Raw genomic sequence first — 21,459 nt, forward strand, 5'->3', positions numbered from 1 at the left:
TATAGGCTCGACTGGTTTGCGACGCAAGCAGTGTGTGTCGAAGCACGTGTATGAGAAAGACGCGGAGAAAAAATTATAAAATATGTCCGGCTGTACAGCCTCCGAATTTAATCAAGCAACTAATACTTATCTTCTTTTAGAAGATGGTAGTATCTTTTTTGGAAAATCTTTCGGCGCTGATGTATCGATCGACGGTGAAATCGGTGAGTTCGTAAATCGAATCGAACACATGTTTCTCACGGGTTAGAGATGTGAACATATACGTACACGTGCACGCTTTCTGAATCAACTTCCGCAACGAACGCACGAGGCGTACCATGTGTTGTCTCTTTTATTTTAGATGATAAAGACTATCGATATCGCATAGCGACGTATTACTGATATTAATTTTTTATGTAGATCTTGTACGACTTGAACGTTCCGCTTTCACTATTCTATCACTTTGCGAGTTTATTTTGAATATCGTTTAAAGAGTAGAATGTGTAAAAAAATTTAAATTCTTTAAATGCCGGAAAATATCGCAACACGATTATTAATTAAAACCTACTTTATGAAAGAAGATTGCTACCAAACTGTATTATCAGAATTAAATCTGATCTAGGTGTCAAAAAATATAATTATATATTTTATAATGACATGAATGCTTTTAGAGACAAGTTATTTGTTAAATTGCTCAAAGTAACTAAAGATAACTAAAATTAATTATTAAAATAATAAGAATTTAGTTATAACTTTTTCTTCTCGAGAATAGTTATCAAACAATTTTTTAATAATTTTATAACTGCCAAAATTAGTACTCTCTCTGCTTTAATTTTAAATTATGTTGTTTATAATATATATTTCCGATACTTAAGCTAAGGTTACTATTTTTACATTTGTTGTTTTCTTTCGAGCTACCGGTTGCCGATGATAAGCCTTACGAATAATTATGTTACGAAAGTAGTAGGTGCGGGTATTTCGTCATGTTCTTGGTTAGATTTCACTGGATTTTATAAATTAATATGATAAATTACAATATGACATGTAAATATACTTCATATGAAAAAAAGAGTAGCGAGTCTTTTAAAACAAACCTGATATTTAATATCTCTTAGAGAGTAACAAAAATAATTGATGTAAATTTCTGATGCTGAATGATTGCACACATGTAATAAGATTTCACGTATAAATCCTCACACACTCGATTATACATCGCATGGTAACTTCAACAGACGCGAATCGTCATAAAGTCTAACGTATGAAATTAGCATGACAGTGCCGTAATAAATGCTTTGGAAAAAATTTCTGAGATGAGAATAGGAACAATTAATTGTTTGTGTATTGACCTTCTTTGTTAATATTAAATATTTTATATATTTGCCGATTTTATCATTTCAAATATATCTGTTATAAAATATATACTATATATTTACTACGTATAAGATACATCTGCTCTTAATTTATTTTTTTCCTAAATTGTTATATTTTTCCAGTCTTCCAGACTGGTATGGTCGGTTATCCGGAATCACTTACCGATCCTTCTTATCATGCTCAAATTTTGGTGCTTACATATCCGCTGATTGGAAATTATGGTGTTTTCAATGATGAAAAGGACCAATATGACCTACCTCGGTAAGTGGTTGCAACAAGACTTAACTCAACGAATGTACACAGTAATAGTATTGCAATCTTTAACAGTTGCATGTGAATTGAGCAAATTAACTGTTATATAGCTTGCAAAGAGAAAGAGAAAAAGAAAAAAGAGAGAGAGAGAGAGTGTGTGTATGAGTAAATTGCATTGAATATATATATAAAACACGTTTTTATACTTATAATTATGTAAAATACGAGATACAAAACACTGTAAATGATAAATGTAAATAAAAAATAACTATAAATGGAGATCTTTTAAATAAGTATATATACACTCAACAAACTCAATGTCGTAAATTGGCAGCAATTGACGCAAAGCCAGCAGAGTGGCAGCAAATTACTGCCAATAAAATGACTGATTTATATCAAAATAAAAATATCATTTTAAAATAAATAAAACTATTATTTTTTAAAACAAAAAGATAATATTTTTTGTATTATATTTACATACAAAATCTTTGATTTGAAAATTTTTATAATATTTATATATATAAATCTATATATAAAGATATATAAAGAAATTAATAAAATATTCAATTTAACAATTAACATTGCAGTTGGTTTGAATCTCGTCGCATTTGGGTCGCAGGACTTGTCGTAGGCGAAGTGTGTGATTATCCCAGTCACTGGCGCAATATCAAGACATTATCTAAATGGATGAAGGAACAAAATATACCCGGAATTTGCGACATTGACACACGAGCATTAACAAAGATTATCCGGGAAAAAGGTTCGATTTTGGGAAAGATAGGGTTTGGAAAACCATCGTCGAACACTCTGTCTGTAATGCCTCTTATAGAAGATCCCAACAAAAGAAATCTCGTTGCGGAAGTCTCTCAAGTAAAAATATTACTTTTTTCTATATTTCTGTAGTTAAGGACAAGAAATTTATTTAATGTTCTGCGATTTTTTAAAATCTTTTTATAATTATTACGTAATTGCATCTTACTCTTTCAGACAAAAACAACTACGTACAATCCAGCCGGATCTCCTCATATATGCGTAGTTGACTGCGGATTGAAAAACAATCAATTAAGATGCCTATTAAAACGCGGTGCTCGTATAGACGTTGTACCGTGGAACTATGATTTCACAAATATGCAGTTCGAAGGTTTATTTCTTAGCAACGGTCCGGGTGATCCCACTCTGTGCACAACAACCATAGAAAACATCCGGAAAGTCATTGCACAAAACAAGAAAAGACCTATCTTTGGCATATGTCTTGGGCATCAACTGCTATCCATAGCTGCTTATTGTGAGACATATAAAATGAAGTAGGTGTTACGCATGTGTGTAAATAAATTTCGCGTAAAAATATTTTGCACGTACATCCAGTTCTTGACCCTTATACTGATCATTTTTTAAATATATTTTGATTCTGTGTAAACACAAGTTACAATAGCTCAACATTACAGGCGATGTGTTTACTTTCAGATACGGCAATAGAGGTCACAATCAAACCGTGACGCATCATGGCACCGGACGTTGCTACATGACCTCGCAGAATCACGGATTTTGCGTCGATACAGTTATGTTGCCACCTGATTGGGAAGTGCTCTTCACTAACACCAACGACAACAGCAACGAGGGCTTAGTTCACTCTAATTTGCCGTATTTTTCTGTTCAATTTCATCCGGAACACACAGCAGGACCTGAAGATCTCGAATGTCTCTTTGATGTATTTCTGGAAAGTGTAAAGGCCGAAGTCGAGGGTTCTCGAATCTCGATAAAGGACAGAATTGCTCAGAAACTGGCCTATACGCCTTTAATTCCAATTGTAACTGAGCAGCCGAAAAAAGTATTGATTTTAGGCTCGGGAGGACTCAGTATCGGTCAGGCGGGAGAATTTGATTATTCGGGCTCGCAAGCCATTAAAGCGTTGAAAGAAGAATCGATACAGACTCTTTTGATCAATCCCAACATTGCCACGGTACAGACGTCAAAAGGCATGGCCGACAAAGTGTACTTTTTGCCGATTACACCGGAATATGTTGAGCAGGTGAACTCACTGCTTTGTAGCTTGTATAATTAATAACATTGCAATAATTACTATAATCTTTCCTATATTGAAATAACTTTATCAATTATTTATTTTAGGTAATACAATCAGAGAGACCGGACGGCGTACTATTAACATTCGGCGGACAAACCGCTCTTAACTGTGGCGTGGAACTTGAGAAGAACGGTGTATTCACAAAGTACAATATTAGAATTCTAGGAACACCAATTGAATCTATTATACAAACTGAAGACAGAAAGCTGTTCGCGGATCGTATTAGCGAGATAAATGAAAAAGTTGCACCAAGTGCCGCTGTATATTCCGTTCAAGAGGTAACTTTTTATTTTTGTAAGTTAATTCATTGTTCACTTTTAGGCCTAAAAACAATAGTTTAAGATTAAAATCAAGATTTTTTTCAACATTAATGTGTTATTGTTATTATTTCTATAAATAAATTTCTTTCTGAACAGGCCTTAGAAGCTGCTAACAAGCTAGGATATCCCGTAATGGCGCGCGCTGCGTTCTCACTTGGTGGTCTTGGATCAGGTTTTGCTAATACAGAAGAAGAACTAAGGACACTTTCGCAACAAGCATTTGCTCACTCCAGCCAATTGATCATCGATAAATCTCTGAAGGGTTGGAAGGAGGTTGAATACGAAGTCGTACGCGACGCATATGACAATTGCATTACTGTGTGCAACATGGAAAATGTTGATCCTCTTGGTATCCACACCGGCGAGTCGATCGTGGTCGCGCCGAGTCAGACTCTATCGAATAAAGAGTACAACATGCTACGAACCACCGCGATTAAGGTCATCAGGCATTTCGGCATCGTTGGAGAATGTAACATTCAATACGCGTTGAATCCTTCGTCCGAGGAATATTACATCATTGAAGTGAACGCGAGATTAAGCAGAAGTTCAGCTTTAGCCAGCAAAGCCACCGGTTATCCTTTGGCTTATGTCGCTGCTAAACTGGCGCTTGGAATACGCCTGTCGGATATTCGTAATTCTGTCACTGGAGAAACGACGGCTTGCTTCGAGCCAAGTCTTGATTACTGCGTGGTCAAGATACCAAGATGGGATCTGAGCAAATTCCATCGCGTCAGCACAAAGGTACGAGATACTTCAATTTAATTGCTCTTTTTAATATGTTTCAAAATCTCAATTTAAAAAAAACTTTTCTTGCAGATTGGCAGTTCCATGAAAAGTGTGGGCGAAGTAATGGCAATTGGTCGAAAATTTGAGGAAGCTTTTCAAAAAGCACTCAGAATGGTTAACGAGAACGTAAATGGTTTCGATCCGTACGTGAAGGTGATCGATGACGAGGAACTGGAAAAACCAACCGACAAGAGAATGTTCGTTCTCGCAGCTTCAATTAAGGCTGGTTATACGATCGATCGATTGTACGAGCTCACCAAAATAGACCGCTGGTTCCTCAAGAAGATGAAGAATATTATTGATTATTATTCGCTCTTGGAGAATATCGATCATACGAAGCTCACGCGCGAATTATTACTGGGCGCGAAACAGATCGGCTTCTCGGACAAACAGATCGCCGCCTTGGTGAAGTGCTCCGAATTAGGTGTTAGAATACAGAGACAGGAGAATTTCATCCGACCCATGGTCAAGCAAATTGACACGGTGGCCGCTGAGTGGCCGGCCACCACAAACTACCTTTATCTCACGTACAATGGCATTACTCACGATATGGAATTTTCTGGTGGATATACGATGGTCATAGGTACAGCGTCTTCGTGAATTCTTATCGCTATATATTGTATTGAAATAATAAATGTACGTATTTTTAAATACGTAAATATGACACATAATATTTTTGTTCAGGTTCCGGTGTATATAGAATCGGTAGTTCAGTGGAGTTTGATTGGTGCGCCGTAAGTTGTCTGCGCGAATTGCGAAATCTCGGACGCAAAACCATCATGGTGAATTACAATCCAGAAACAGTCAGCACAGACTATGATATGAGCGATAGGCTGTACTTCGAGGAGATTTCTTTCGAGGTCGTGATGGACATATATGATTGTGAGTGTCCTGAAGGTATCATATTGTCCATGGGTGGGCAGTTACCTAACAATATTGCCATGGATCTACATAGACAACAGGCCCGTATCCTCGGGACTTCACCGGAGTCTGTCGATAATGCTGAAAATCGTTTCAAATTCAGCCGTATGCTCGATAACATCGCAATATCGCAGCCAAGGTATTTATCAAATATATACGAATATAAAATAAAATATATAAAAAATATATAAAAAATAAAGTAATATAAATATATGTATTATAAAATATATAAAAATATATAAATCGATAACACACTTATATCTCTTGCTTTCTCTTTGCTGCACTTTTGGTGTTACATTTTAGGTGGAAGGAATTGACAAACTTGAAATCCGCCATTGAGTTTTGTGAAGAAGTCGGCTATCCGTGTCTCGTACGGCCTTCGTACGTATTGAGCGGAGCGGCGATGAACGTCGCGCACTCAAATCAGGATCTCGAATCTTATTTAAAAAGTGCGAGCGAAGTTAGCAAAGAGCATCCCGTTGTAATATCAAAGTTTATTCTCGAAGCGAAGGAAATCGACGTTGATGCCGTGGCTTACGAAGGAATTATCTTGTGCATGGCTGTGTCCGAACATGTGGAGAATGCTGGAGTTCATTCAGGCGATGCTACCTTAGTAACACCACCGCAGGACATCAATGAGCAAACTCTGGCAAAGATAAAGAGCATTTCGAAAGCAATAGCGTTGTCTCTGTGTGTCACTGGTCCTTTCAACATGCAGCTGATTGCAAAAGTAAATATTGCAGTTTATTCGAAAACGTGTTGATTTTTAAATTATCGTATTATTTTTCGCAGGACAATGAGTTAAAGGTAATCGAGTGCAACGTGCGAGTATCCAGATCTTTTCCTTTTGTCTCAAAAACTTTAGATCACGACTTTGTCGCAACAGCCACTCGTCTAATTGTCGGTGAAGTAGTTGAACCTGTAGATGTTTTAGCTGGATGTGGAAAAGTTGGAGTAAAAGTACCACAATTTTCATTCTCTCGTCTTGCCGGTAAGAATGTTATCAATGTTTAATACATTTACTAATGAGCATGTTTTTGTAATTTAAAAAATTCTATTTATGTTATGTGTTTATACTATTGTGTGCTTTAATTAAAGGCGCTGATGTGATGCTGGGTGTGGAAATGGTATCTACTGGAGAAGTAGCTTGTTTCGGTGAAAACCGATATGAAGCTTACCTTAAGGGTATGTTAAGTACTGGTTTTCATATACCTCAAAGAGGTATTTTGCTTTCCATAGGAAGTTTCAAGGTAATTATAAATATTGAGACACATCGCTTTTTTATAAAAAGAATAAATTTATAATATGCTTCATGTTTTCTAAAAGTTTGAAAATTATATGCGTTTTTCTTTTAACAACAAAGTAAATATACAAATAAAAACAATTGTTTTTAGCACAAAATGGAATTACTTGAATCCATCAGAAACTTGAAGAACATGGGTTATAAACTGTATGCTAGTATGGGTACTGCTGATTTTTATACTGAGCATGGAATCGAGGTAAGTAAAAAACAAATATATTTATTGATTGTTAATATTGGTTAAAATACAATATTAATATATTTATAAGTATGACAATCACGTACACAAAACGAATAATTATGTACACAATGTATTTACAAAGATATGATTTTTAAGAAAAAATATTTTTGACAAATGCTTTCATAAAACTTAATTCATATTTTTGAGTCTGAAATAAAATTTTACAATTTTAAATTATAAAATGATGAAGCGCGATATTATGTAATATATATTAGATCAATTTTTTGACGATAATGTGCGTGACTTATAATATAAATATTTCATTAAAAAGATATCGTGTTTAATCGTGACAAGCATTTAATAAACGAAATAATAAGTAGATGCAAAAGATAGATCAATGATAAAAGATGAAAGATAGCGATATTAGAGATTTATATGCTTGAATTTCATTGGCGCACAGGAATATGAAAGATTCAAGAAAAGAGGAAAATATCTAACAGATATCTTTTTTTAAAATATAAATACGGTGACGTTATTTAAATTAATAAATTTATATGTATTTATATATTTCCCCCCAAAAAAACAAAATATTTCCCTCTCTTCTCGAAATATGTTCTATGTGTAATTCTACTGTTTTAAATATACTTACAAAGTATTTTACAATATTGCTATTTTACTCTACTAGTTTTAATCTAACTGCGGCAATATTTCATAATTTATTTTACTAAACTGCTAAAAAAATCACTCTGTTCGCTTTTGCATAACGCGATAATCGAATATCGACAACTCGCGCAAGGCAGTAAACACATTCAGTCTTCCTTAAAAATACTTGCTAAAAATTTATCATTTTTCTTCATCTTTTATTTTAAAATCAACTAAATATCAGGGAGACCTCTTCTCAAATTTATTATCGTTTCTCAAAATCAATTTCGTTTTCAATGTAATCGTTTCAATGTTTGTTTGTCGAAAACATAAACATTCCTATATCTTATACATCGCAACAGATCTCATCTACATTTTATTTTTAACAAAGACATACATCATATATATGTCGTTTCTGTTAAATTGTCCGTTAAAGAAACCACTTTTTGCGTTATCGATATACCCGAGGCCGAGTCGTCACTTTGGTCCGTTGATATAGAATGTCCTTTGTCACTTTTACTCATTGATGTTGGATTTTTTCTGTATGGAGTTTCGTTATCCCGGTTTTTCGATATAGAACGTCTCGGATATAGATCATCGTCACTTTTGCTCCTCATCAACATAGGATTTCTCTTATATTCATCGTCGTCACTTTGGTCCGTCGATATAGGATTTCCCGTGTACGTATCTTTGTCATATGAACTAGAATTTCCTGTACATAGATCTTCGTTACTTTTACTCATCGATGTTGGACTTCTCTTGTATGAATTTTCGTTATCTTGATTCTTCGATATAGAACGTCTCGGATATAGATCATCGTCACTTTTGCTTCTCATTGACATAGGATTTTTTCTATATTCATCGTCGTCACTTTGGTCCGTCGATACAGGATTTCCCGTGTACGGATTTTTGTCATACGAACTAGCGGTCGCATTCTTTGCTTTCGCGATCTTGTTATCCGCGTAATCTTCACGACTAGAATGTGATTGTTCGTCCTTCGACGGTTTTACATGAACTTCTGCAACGTGTGGCGTGAAACGATCTTTCAAGTTGCCGGCAAATATCGGTCCCAATATGTTTCTCTTCGGTGTTTTCGGCAGTTCGTTTTGTAATCTCACCGTTGAATTCGTTGCTTTTTCTCTCTTCCTCAGAGCCTTAATTTTGTCGCGATAAGCTTTAGCGTCGTCTATGTACCTGTCATTCTGCTCCGATAGGATGATCGAGAGTCGATCTGCTTGATCAAGATAAACCATTTTTTGCGAATAAGCACGATACCTGTGACAGTAGTCCGCCATTTTTATGAAATGTCTGACAAAGAACTCTAACAGCTTGGCCAGCCTTGGCCCCTCCAAATCGGCGCATCGTTCCTGGAAAAGAAAAACGCGAATGAGTTAGCCGTGACTCTTGATCCACTAATCGCAAAACAAAAGGACGATAAGATTAGATTCGTTGGGAAGTATGGCATCACGGATTGACTTCGCACTTTCTGTCCGGTTAACTGATGTGCCGCACCGGCTCGCTCATTGCGAACGAATCGATAACAATCTTATCGCTTGAGGAACTTACCGAGATCTCGACGATATTGTCTGTGGCGCGCGTGGTCACTGTTCGGTTTGCGTTCACTCGCCAATAGATCTGCGGACTCTTTTTCGTTTCGCTCCACAATCCGCCGGTCTTTTCGTACTTCTCTCTCTCGATCGGCTTTCTCTGCGTCGGCACTTGAATGCTCAGACCCGGATTTGTTAATATCTTCAGTAGATACTCAAGATCTAACTTCGGAAAGAACTGGTCTCTATAGTTAATGTACTCCAACGTGTTGAACACATACATCACCGGATTCTCGATTATTCTCTTCAGCTGTTTCTGGCTATGCAACAGATAAGCGTTTGATATCTGTTGAAACATATTTTTGTTATGAACAAAGTAGTCCTCCAGAATCGGCTCGGTCTGACTGATGCAGTCGTAGAGACTCTTTAGTAGTTTGATTAGACAATCTCCTGTCCTATTGTCGGGCCACGAGGACGGTCTGTCATTCTCCTCGATCAGCCAGAACAATTTGTTTCTGATATGATTGATCGTCAGACCATATATCCTCTCTTGCACCGGTCTTAAGAAGGTTTTGTGAAGCATTAGCGCGATCAGGTACACTTGCACTTGTGAGTGCGTCATGCAGGTCTCCAGATATCGCTCCGCGGCCGGAAATGCCAACTGCCATTCGATTTCTTGATAAATATTCTTTTTTGTAGTTTGATTTTGCAATCTACTCGACGATGAGTTGTTTTGCTTTGGCAGAGAGTTTTCAGGTATTATGTAACAACCGAAATCTTTTATTTTGTTAACGTCGTTTTCATTGGGCCAAGTACTTCTCGGCCGATATAACCATTCCTGGGCGAATTCCGGCCATTGTAGCCAGATCGTCGGTGTGATCTCGTAAGAGTCGATCCTGCGTTGTTTGGGAATGTGCGACTCTAACATCTTGTAGCAATGAATCACTGAATTTTCCACAAAATCCAATCCATCTTTCTGTTTTTTAAAACTCAGCGATTCCGCTAGCTGATCTATGAAAAGACGGACGAAGTAATTCATGAACATCTTGCTGCTCATAAAAAAAACGTTGCTATCGTATTGTCTGTCGGCCATTATGAGATGAAACTGCTTGCTGTTCTGCGGTTTTCTGTTCAGCTTCTCTCTCGAATAAATTTTACCTTCACTGTTGATACGCACTTCTTTGAAACAATCCGATGGAATGTTTGTCGAACAAACTTTTCTCGACGTATCCGTAGTCGTTTTATTGTAAAGGTAGTTAGAACTGTCACTATTATAACCGGAACTTGAATTGATTTCTTCGCAAATTGCTTTCGACGTCGAAGACGACGTGTCACAAATGATTCGGCTTCCGTGAAGATTTCCACGCGAGATGTATGCTTGATCCTCGTATATCGTCTCGTTATCTTGCAAAATGGACGAAGATTTCGCGCCAAACTTCGAATAACCCGAACGATCGTTTTTCTTGATTTGTTGAAGAAATTTTGTGTTTGTATTTTGATCATAAAGTTCGTCATCGCCATCGTATGTACTGTCCGTTGTCGATGAAGGATTAATATTTTTCATGTACGGTGTTTCATCGAGACATCGCAGTCGAACATATCCTGATAACAAAATAATATATCTTATTTCGCAATAAGAAAACGTTATCTCTTTCTCTCTCTCTCTCTCTCTCTCTTCTTTATATTTAAAATTCACACAACATTAGCATTTATTTACAGATAATTTACTTCAAAACAAATAAAGAACGCATTGCAGAAAGAAAAGCAAGTGGGAGGAAAATCAAAGTTTATAAAATAAATAGGAAAAATAAGCAAATAATTCATAATTTAAAGAACTAATAAATGTCAAATAATTAACAATTATTGATAATAAATAATAATTTAATTTTTAGAACAAATTTTTTTCACCTGGTTGGTTTTCGATCGGTTGAACCATCATGCTGTATGTAACTCCGCTATTTAGACTACTGTATTCCGGTAAATAATATTGTTCTGTAACTTCAATATTGTCATGTACAATATACATGCGAATAGGTTGCAGCGGTTCGATAACAGGTTCACCGGTCTGTCTCTTCGAAGTGAAGTCGATATTGCGCGCGATATACTTCTGAAGAACGTCCGGTAACAGAACGTGTTTTGAAGGAGGCAACATTTTATTTAGTTTGTCCTCGTAAGCTGATGCTAGAGTTTCTTTTATGCGATTCATATCTCTGAAAAAAATTCAACAAAAACTTTTGTACAATTTTAATCTCATATAATCTGTTATATTAATGTAACTAATTACATCTATATATGTATAGTTTTATTATCGGAATTTGATTTTAGTGTGACAACATTAAAAAAATAAAAAAATTAATATTTCATTAATTTTTCTCTAAGTTTTTAATATATGTGTGTGCGTATGAAGAACATCATATTATAATGACATTTGAATTAATCTTTCCGCGATCTAACATTTAAATATTAATTTAAACATTTGACATATAATACTCTTCCTGTGTTTTATCATTTAATACTCTTCCTGTGTTTTATCTTATTTGTTATGATCGTAAAACTCTCTTGTTTGACGTCCAGTATAATTAATTATCTCGATAAATGATCAATTAAATTAGCGATCACAAAATAAAGGAACAATGTAAAGAATTTAATACTGCTTCCTCTAACCTCGCTCTTATCGCTTTAAAGAATATTTTTTTACATGTGTGATGCAGATTCGTAGATTAGATTAAGTCAAAACGAACAGTATCAAACGGTATTTCTTCAATCAATACGTAATCAACAAAGTAATTCTCGCGTCTCTTCTTAAACAATTTTCGAACGTATATGATATTGATAATATAATCATTCTCTATAAATAAGTCGTCATTAGTAGTTTACTATTAGACCTTCTCTATTAACAAAAAAACTTAGTTTAACGAATTAGATATGAGTGGATAAATAAAACAAACAAAAATATAAATATAAATAAATATGTATATAACAAAAAAACACACACACACATATATATATATATATTTATTTATTTAAACTTCTACTCACACAAAATAGAATTCTTTACAAATTTCCGTTAAATGTTCATTAAACGTCACATGGAGTTATGGACGTTCAGTGAACGTTTAATGGACGTTATGTGTGAGCATTATCTTGCGCAATCTCTTTATCATTAAAAGAGCGCTTCTACTGTTTATTACGTTAATGTTACATCACTTGAAAGCTTCTAAGCGTCCAAAATCAACGCTTTATTGAACTCTCACGATTTTGCAAATAAATCTTATCAACAGTATTAATCTTACTCCTCAAAATTTTCAAAGAACTGGATGCACATCATGAGATTGTTCAGTATAAATCTCTCGGGATATCTCGCGATGGTTCTTTTAAGCACCCTCAACTCGTAATCTTCGTAGTCATCCACTTGTTGGCTGGATGTAATGTCCTTTTTATGTTTAGGTTTCTTTCTTTTCTTAGGATTTTGGACGTTTCCGGGCCTCGATTTTATCAGTCCCATCTTTCTTTCCGCCCAATGACAAAATACGCGCAATTGATACGGTCACGTGGACACTTCTCCACGTGTGAACCGCGTTCACAAAATCGCGGAATTCACTATAAAAGTCACTTCGGAATCACCACTAAATCACTAACACTTCATCATCCTGGGTCACTCAAGGTCAACAAGATCGACGTCGTAACATTGTACGTGCACGCGCGAAAGGACACGTCGAGCGATCGGTGAATCAAGTAGTCTTTCCGCGGGGTGTCGATATTGATAAATAGCTATCGTTATCGCGGACGATGCTTTTAATTGGCCGCTCGCTATCAAACAAGCTTGGCAAAATGCTTATGAGAGATCGCGCTGCTGTCATTACGATAAAGCTCTGATGTTTCGGTAAATGTTCGTTGGTGTCCAGTTTTGCACCAATCTTACCACACTGGTCTGGACAATTACGTAGAATTATAGACAATGTATGACAAGATCATTATTAAAAAATTAAGAGATTAATGAAACACTGAATGTCTCAATTTATAACAAATTACAGCAATTGCTTAACAAAAATGTAAGCTTTATGTAATCTTTCTTTGGTACATACTATCAGATTGTCTTATTGTCTGATATGTGCATGCAACAGGCATTGCCGAAATGACCACTTGCTGTGTTGCGCGGATAAGAAATATTTTTTATTAACATAATAAAAGTTATAGGAGTTTAGAAATAATGATGAGTTATCGTTTGTAGATCTCCAGAAGTACAATCAAATTCCGGTACAATATCACGTTTTGCAGAATTGTGGTCATGATTTTACAAGTAACATTCAATCCTTCTGATGTCACACATATAACAATAACACGGATAAAAACGTTTTATCTAATCTGTACATTAAGTTCCTATCGAGGTGAAAAATTGCAGATTGATTCCGCCATGCAACGTACGCGAATAGATAAATGCGTTGTTTCTCAACGTAGCTCCGATCACATTTGAAAGCAATTTGTTCTCCTTCGTAAGATGAAAGAGAGATGTAGGTTGTAGTAATTCAAGGTCTCGTTCAAAATATTCCGATAAACGAATAATTATTATCTTATCTATTTTGATGATCTCAGTGATATAGAGATAAATGTTCAAATTTGAATTATATAAATTTTTTTCTAAAAGATATACCGCGTATTTGCAAATACACTTCTATTTAATATGAGATTATTAAAAATAATAAATACTAATGAGTAATATAATATTTTTATAAGCCATTAATTATATTTATTAAATATAAAGCATACATATATATTGCAGTGTATGAAATACTTTGCAATACATTTTTGATATTGCAGGTAGAATCGGTGAGATGGACATTTGAAAACATTGCTGTGAATGAGAACTCCACTCTGAGTGAACTCGAACATCTCGCTCACTTTTTATCGAAGAAGCAATTTGATCTTGTTATCAACTTGCCGATGAGAAACGGTGGTGCTCGTCGTGTTAACTTCATGACACATGGATATCAAACCAGAAGATTAGCAGTTGATTATTCCGTACCTCTGGTTACGGATGTTAAATGCGCTAAACTTTTAGTCGAAGTAAATATCCAACTTTGAGCTTACAAAAATATCACGTTATTAAATTAAACAAAGGAAAAAGATGTAAATTGTTAGTCAACTGACTTAGCAGTGGTTTTTTAATAAATAATATAGCTACAAATTATTAATTAATATATTGAAAGAGTAGATAGAATGTTACTTTTTTATATTTGCAACTACATTTTTATCATTCGCACGTCAATGATCAAAGATCGCTTCCGATAAAATAAGATTATTAGTCATTTTTGCTTATATAAATTCAATATTTGATGATAATATATGATAAAGATACAAAGTTCATTTTGGGATGTATTCTTACATTATTGATGAAATTATATGATGACGTAAGGTGAAAAATGTTAATGAGAATTGCCTGCATACGAGTTTATATATTATTTTCTATAGGCAATGAGAATGGTTGGTGGTAAAGCACCACGTATGAAAACGCATACTGACTGCATGTCATCGCGCAAAATGATTAGGCTACCCGGTTTCATCGACGTGCATGTACATACGCGTGATCCTGGTGCAACTTACAAAGAGGATTTTGCATCATGTACTGCGGCTGCACTCGCCGGAGGTATCACAACAATTTTTGCGATGCCGAATACAAATCCTGCGGTTGTCGATCATCAGACTTTTGCCATAGCCAAAGAGGTAAGAACTTATATTGATCAATTCATCAAACTTTTTCTAATATTTCATCATAATAATACGTCAAGTAACTATGTTGTGCACAACTATTTTTATATTGAATAAAATATAAATGTTTATTCATAAGAAGTACAAAAAAGAATATACATTTTATAATAACGAGTGTCAAGAAGTGCTTGAAAAGGTTTTTTTAGTTTGTATGCATATATATACATATAGAAACTTCGGTGCGAATGTACAGAAACTTTAATCTTGTTTTATTTTAATCAAGGTGCAAATTAGCTAGATCTTTTGATTAATCTTGTGTGGACACTTCATATATATCTACTCTCTTATCTACTAAACCAACTGTTAGTCTCGTATCAAAATGTTGAATGTAACGGTTGAGATTTTTCACGTTGTAATATTTAAGTATATTAGACTAAAAGATACAAAAACTTTCTATATTGTTTACAAATGTAAATTTTACGAGTCTTAAAATTAGTAATTTTGAAATTATTTTCATTATCGACTTTATTTTTATGTGACTATAATTTTTATTATTATAGTTTTATTTTTACGTGCCAGTTTGATCGACTCGCGAGGCTCACGTGCCTCACGCGTTTTAGTGACAAAATGATAATCAGAAATCGAGCAATCACGTAATTATAAAAATTGAGATTGCTGCAACTAGCGAGATTGGTCTCAACAATGTGATATCGTGTGATAACATAGTTTGAAAAGTGACGTCTTTTATCTTAGGCTTAAGTTTTGTTCTTTATATTTAAAAAACATACTTATACACGTACTTATTTATCAACCCGCGCGATGTAGATTCTTCTAGAGATATGTTGAAGTTGACAATTAAGATTTCTCCCGTATTAAGATTCCTTTCATATTTCTTCCAATCCAAAATTACAATTAAACACGTGTACGTTTATTTTTATACGTGCTAAGGTTGATTAAAATTAATTTTAGCGTAAATAAATTATAATAATGCAATGTAATTATTTATTTGAATAGCAAGCTGAAGCTGGCTCGCGATGCGATTACGCACTCTTTGTCGGTGCTTCTTCGGACAATTACAATCTCGCGCGAGAAATAGCGCCATCCGCAGCCGCTTTAAAGATGTACTTGAACGAAACATTTACAACACTTCGCCTCACCGATCTTACAGTTTGGATTAAGGTAAACGGAAAGATTGTGCAATATAGAAAGAACGATATGTCAAACGCAAATATATTTCTTACTGAAAAATAACACGAAAATTTTCAAGTAAAATGTGTGTACGTGTATCGAAATTTTTTAAGTGCAAACTTTATATTTGAAATTTGTACGATTGCTTTCTCAGCATTTCGAAAGCTGGCCTAAGAAATATCCTCTGTGCGTGCACGCGGAAGGACAAACCACAGCTGCAGTTCTTCTCCTGGCGAGTTTGCACAGCAGGCCGATTCATGTGTGCCATGTTGCGAGAAAAGAAGAGATAGAAATTATACGTGCGGCAAAGGAACATGTGAGAGTATATATATATATATATATATATTATTTAAAGTGCAAATCGTAGAATGTATATATATAAATTGCTAAAAATTTATTTTTATATAAAAATTTATTTTAAAACATAAAATTTAAATTAAAAACATTTTACCAATAAACAGGGATTGCCGGTTACGTGCGAGGTATGTCCGCACCACTTGTTCCTTTGTCAGGATGATTTGGATAGGATAGGACCTGGAAGAGATCAAGTAAGACCTACTTTAGGAACAAAAGAGGATCAGCAGGCTCTTTGGGACAATTTAGACATCATCGATTGTTTCGCAACTGATCATGGTATATATAGCAATCTCACTAGTTTTATAACTAATCTTATTGCAATCTCAAGTTATAAAAATTATTTAAATTTAAGTAAAATAAAAACATCCGTATCTCTCTTTCGAATCGATAACAACTAATATTATTCTATAATTCGAAAATAAAATAACGTATGTGGTCCGTGTTTGTGTAACGTCTTCTTTGTTTTGCTTTTAAGTCATACATGAATATTCTTTTTATTCCGATATTATCGGACTTTTGCAAGTTTTCAAGAAATAACAAGCACTTGATATATCGATAAGAACTAATGTTTTGATAATTCAAAAATTCGATATCTTGTTCATCCGATGAATATAAAAGAGTCGATTTCTCTAAAGAGAAATCCACGCGATCGCGCGTTACTCAATACAATTTATGTGTTTTTATATTAAGTTAACAAAGGAAGCAAGAAGCGAAATAGATCGTTTCGAAATCGATTGAGTTTTCACATACAAACACACGTTTCGACAAATAAAAACTTAGCTAATAATTTATCATTTTTGTTATTCAATTTACATTCTAGCTCCGCACACAGTACAAGAGAAATCTTCAGAGAAACCACCGCCAGGATTTCCTGGCCTGGAAACTATGCTACCGCTGCTGCTAAACGCTGTGCATGAGGGAAGACTGACCATGGAGGTACTTTTTCTGCTCAGTTTATTGAAACTTTGATTAACATTTGGCTGACGTAACAAGTATGGAATTTTGATAAGCAATCGATACCAACTTATAAATGTTGTACATATACGTCATTTCGATCGTCGAAGATAAGTTTTTTATCCTCCCAGACGTGACGTACTAATCGCAATAAATTTTGTTACATTGTGTGTACGTGTTCTCTATTGAAAATTTATAAAAACAATATTTTCTAATTAGAAGAGATTTTATGTTTTCCTTGTTTATTTTTCTCACAATAACCGAAGGATACCGAGTAGTTTATCGAGTAGTTTATCGAGTTCATTTCCTGTTAACGGGATTCTGAAAGAAACTTTATGGAGGTTTGTTTAAACACGATCACGTGTTTACGCTTATCAGTTCCTCCATTACAGATGAGCGTTATTGTTCCTGATGATAAATCTTCATTGCGAGATAAGTATTGTGTGAAAATCCACTTGTAACGTTAATTGTAAAAATGGGAAAAACGCTCTCTTGTTGATTGTAGTTTAAACACTAGACAGATTGTTCCAAGTGTTTTTTTCAAATGTTTCTTACAAAGATATACGTGCTATTGTCTTATATAACAACTACTTAATCTTATATAAGCGCATATGTTACAAGTCACTTTTTAGCAAAAATTATTACATAATATATTCGAACAGAGAGAGAGAAAGAGAGAGAGAGAGAGAGGGAGAGAGAGAGAGAGAGAGAGAGAGAGAGANAGAGAGAGAGAGAGAGAGAGAGAGAGAGAGAGAGAGAGAGAGAGAGAGAGAGAGAGAGAGAGAGAGAGAGAGAGAGAGAGAGAGAAAGAGAGAATAATATTGGGACTTTCATTACACTGATTGCAGGATATTATTGACAAATTATACAAGAATCCCAAGAGGATCTTTAACGTTCCCGATCAACGTAACACGTACGTCGAAGTCGATCTGGACGATGTATGGATCATTCCGGAAGCAATGCCGTTCAGCAAATCAAAGTGGACACCTTTCGCTGGTATGAAAGTTCGCGGTTCAGTGCACAGAGTGGTTCTGAGAGGCGAAGTCGCTTACGTCGAGGGACAAGTACTGGTCAATCCTGGATTTGGTCAAGACATCAGAGATGTGAAATACAAAACAAAAGTTCCGCCAACACTTCACGCACCGATAATATCTATTCAACCTACAGATACTGTCTACAAACCATTGTCTTTACAAGAAAGTCTCTTGTCACCGAATTACATCGCCGAGAAATCTAATATATACGTTGATCGTGTCATCGATTCGCATGAAGACGAACAAAGCGGTAAATCGAAATATGAAAACAATGAATATATGAGAATTCTAAATGTTTTTAAAAGTTTGTTTGCTTTGTTAAACTTGCAAGCCAGTCTTTGATTATAAATTAATTTCAGTAGTCACCTAGTTAATCTCACGTGATAAGATATTCACAAAATTGAAGTCCTTTGATTGATATTCATCTTTTCTTTCAAAGCAGATACTCTGGATTACGATTAATATACGATTTTCTATTTTATATATAAAACGTATTAAATTATAACTTTGTTTTTTTTTCTATGTTATCAGAGTCGTTTACGCATCTTCTGCAACTGGCGTCGCACAAGTCTGCGCACATTGACGCAAGGGAACATTCGAAAGCGCTGGCTTCTCAAAGGACCATTTCACCGGTACCGCTTAGTGCTATAACCAAATATAAAAGTGACAGTAATCCGAATCTGTTTGCAACTTCTGTCGCACCAATTTCTGCTGGCCACACGAGCAACAGTTTAGTCGGTCGTCATATTATTACCGTAGACATTTTTGATAAAGAAATTCTGAAAGATGTACTTCATCTTGCGGAAACTCTTCGGAATGCTATCAGAAAGGACCGACTTTTGGATCATATTTTGAGGGTAATTAAATGAAGAGAGAGAGAGAGAGAGAGAGGTTCAAATATATGCAACACCGCCATTTTTTTCTCTTAATAACGTCATCTAATATCATATATGTGTAATCAGGGAAAAATTATGGCGTCCATTTTCTACGAGGTGAGCACAAGAACATCGTGCAGTTTTGCCGCTGCAATGGAACGTCTTGGTGGTCGTGTAATACACATGGATGGCTCCACATCGTCAGTGAAGAAAGGCGAAACTTTAGAAGGCTTGTAAAATTTTACAAAAACACGATAACTTAAAAATTATCCAATTATTTTGTTTTACTTTGTAGTTTTTTTCAGTGAGTTATTAAGTTATTGTTTTTATAGATTCTGTAGCAATTATGGCAGGATACGCGGATGTTGTTGTGCTTCGACATCCAAAGCCAGGCGCGGTAGCTGTGAGTATTGTGAAATGTAATATGATAACGACACAAAGAACAAATTCTTTTTTCTAAATCTACACATCGATAATAATTATTTTCAGAAAGCATCGGTGCACTGTAGAAAACCAATGATAAACGCAGGTGACGGAATTGGTGAACATCCGACGCAGGCGTTACTCGACATTTTCACGATCAGAGACGAATTTGGAACTGTAAACGGCCTTACAATTACGATGGTCGGGGATTTGAAACACGGCAGGACTGTCCATTCCCTCGCAAGGTTGGAATATAATAAAAATCTCGGTTCATGTTTCGGTTGTCTAATATAGTTGATAAGAAATTAACCAATTCATAATATTCTCTTTTTTTGACACGCGACATTCATTAAGCATTTTAACGCAGGTTGCTGACTTTGTACAATGTGGAGCTTCGTTATGTGAGTCCACCTGGCCTCAGTATGCCGGAACATGTCGTCAATTACGTGACCGCTCGTCACATTCCGCAAGAGAAATTCTCAACCCTGGAGGAGGCTCTCCCTGACACCGACGTTCTTTATATGACTCGAATTCAACGCGAACGTTTCGAGACGCAAGAAGAATACGATCGAGTAAGTTATGTTTAAGGACGTCATATATTTAGTACATTACGATTTTAATTTGCTATTTTCTGTTTCTTTTCTTTAATATAAATATTTATATGATGTGCGATTGCAGATGTGTGGCCACTTTATAGTCACACCGCAACTGATGTCTCGCGCAAAAAGGAGAATGGCAGTGCTTCACCCACTGCCAAGGGTTAACGAAATATCTCCTGAATTCGATACCGATCCAAGGGCGGCATACTTTCGACAGGCCGAGAACGGCGTGTACGTGCGCATGGCGTTATTGACTATGGTCCTTGGACGCAGCTAGTTCGCGGCCACTCGATCGTCTGTGGGTCAAGAACACTTATTGAGAAAGGACAATGACGTTAGCCAAAAAAAAAACATTTGCCATTTCAATCAGACTGTGATGCGCTCGCGAGAGCTCAACTGAATATCTATTTGACATTCCAATCATCAAGCTGATTAGCTTGATCAATTGTTTTTTCTATTTGCGTACAGTGCATTATAGATATATTGAAATTTTTCACAAATTGTTCTTAATAACGACAAACTGTTTTTATAGAGTTTTGTTTTTGACATATTTTTGTATTGAAAAAATAAAATAAGAAATGTGATAATAATCCTATGTAATATATATCATTACTGATATCTTCAAATTTTTAAGAAATCATATCTACCTTTGTACAAATCCCTAATGACTAATAAATTTAAAAATAATAATCTTAGTAATTCCAAACACATCCTAGAAATTCCGAAATGTATCGAAAGCATGCACAAAACGAGATCTATAACACGTTATATTAGCATAATGATTTAATAATATATAATGTTATTTTGTTATAATTTTTTTTGCACGCGTCGTTGCAATAGTTTTTTTTTTTTTTTTATAAACCGAAGACGCGTTCCGCGAATTTTCTTTTGTGACAAAGTGAACAGCGTGTAATATGTTATTAACAATAAGATTGGTTTTT

General features: G+C 35.1%; 2 protein-coding genes across 2 annotated transcripts; one reads left to right on the top strand and one right to left on the bottom strand.

Moving 5' to 3' along the window:
• Positions 1-16: 16 nt before the first annotated feature.
• On the top strand, positions 17-21,117 carry LOC109855546 (CAD protein). Its single transcript, XM_020429937.1, has 26 exons — positions 17-203; positions 1,473-1,611; positions 2,190-2,472; positions 2,590-2,906; positions 3,067-3,631; positions 3,730-3,963; positions 4,102-4,746; positions 4,822-5,374; positions 5,476-5,851; positions 6,016-6,442; positions 6,505-6,703; positions 6,811-6,962; positions 7,107-7,211; positions 14,201-14,446; positions 14,852-15,103; positions 16,103-16,267; positions 16,431-16,592; positions 16,738-16,909; positions 17,454-17,569; positions 18,436-18,871; positions 19,153-19,478; positions 19,584-19,725; positions 19,829-19,899; positions 19,986-20,164; positions 20,287-20,491; positions 20,598-21,117. The coding sequence occupies exons 1-26, from the start codon at positions 83-85 to the stop codon at positions 20,793-20,795; spliced, it is 6,786 nt and encodes a 2,261-aa protein (XP_020285526.1). The 5' UTR covers positions 17-82; the 3' UTR covers positions 20,796-21,117.
• LOC109855550 lies at positions 7,407-13,776 on the bottom strand. The gene is made up of 4 exons (XM_020429951.1): positions 12,676-13,776; positions 11,291-11,592; positions 9,402-10,984; positions 7,407-9,202 (listed from the first exon to the last, which is right to left on the bottom strand). The coding sequence occupies exons 1-4, from the start codon at positions 12,885-12,887 to the stop codon at positions 8,234-8,236; spliced, it is 3,066 nt and encodes a 1,021-aa protein (XP_020285540.1). The 5' UTR covers positions 12,888-13,776; the 3' UTR covers positions 7,407-8,233.
• Positions 21,118-21,459: the final 342 nt, after the last annotated feature.

Source organism: Pseudomyrmex gracilis, unplaced genomic scaffold, assembly GCF_002006095.1.
Source record: "Pseudomyrmex gracilis isolate BER0280 unplaced genomic scaffold, ASM200609v1 scaffold_3, whole genome shotgun sequence".
Classification (NCBI taxonomy): Eukaryota; Metazoa; Arthropoda; class Insecta; order Hymenoptera; family Formicidae; genus Pseudomyrmex; species Pseudomyrmex gracilis.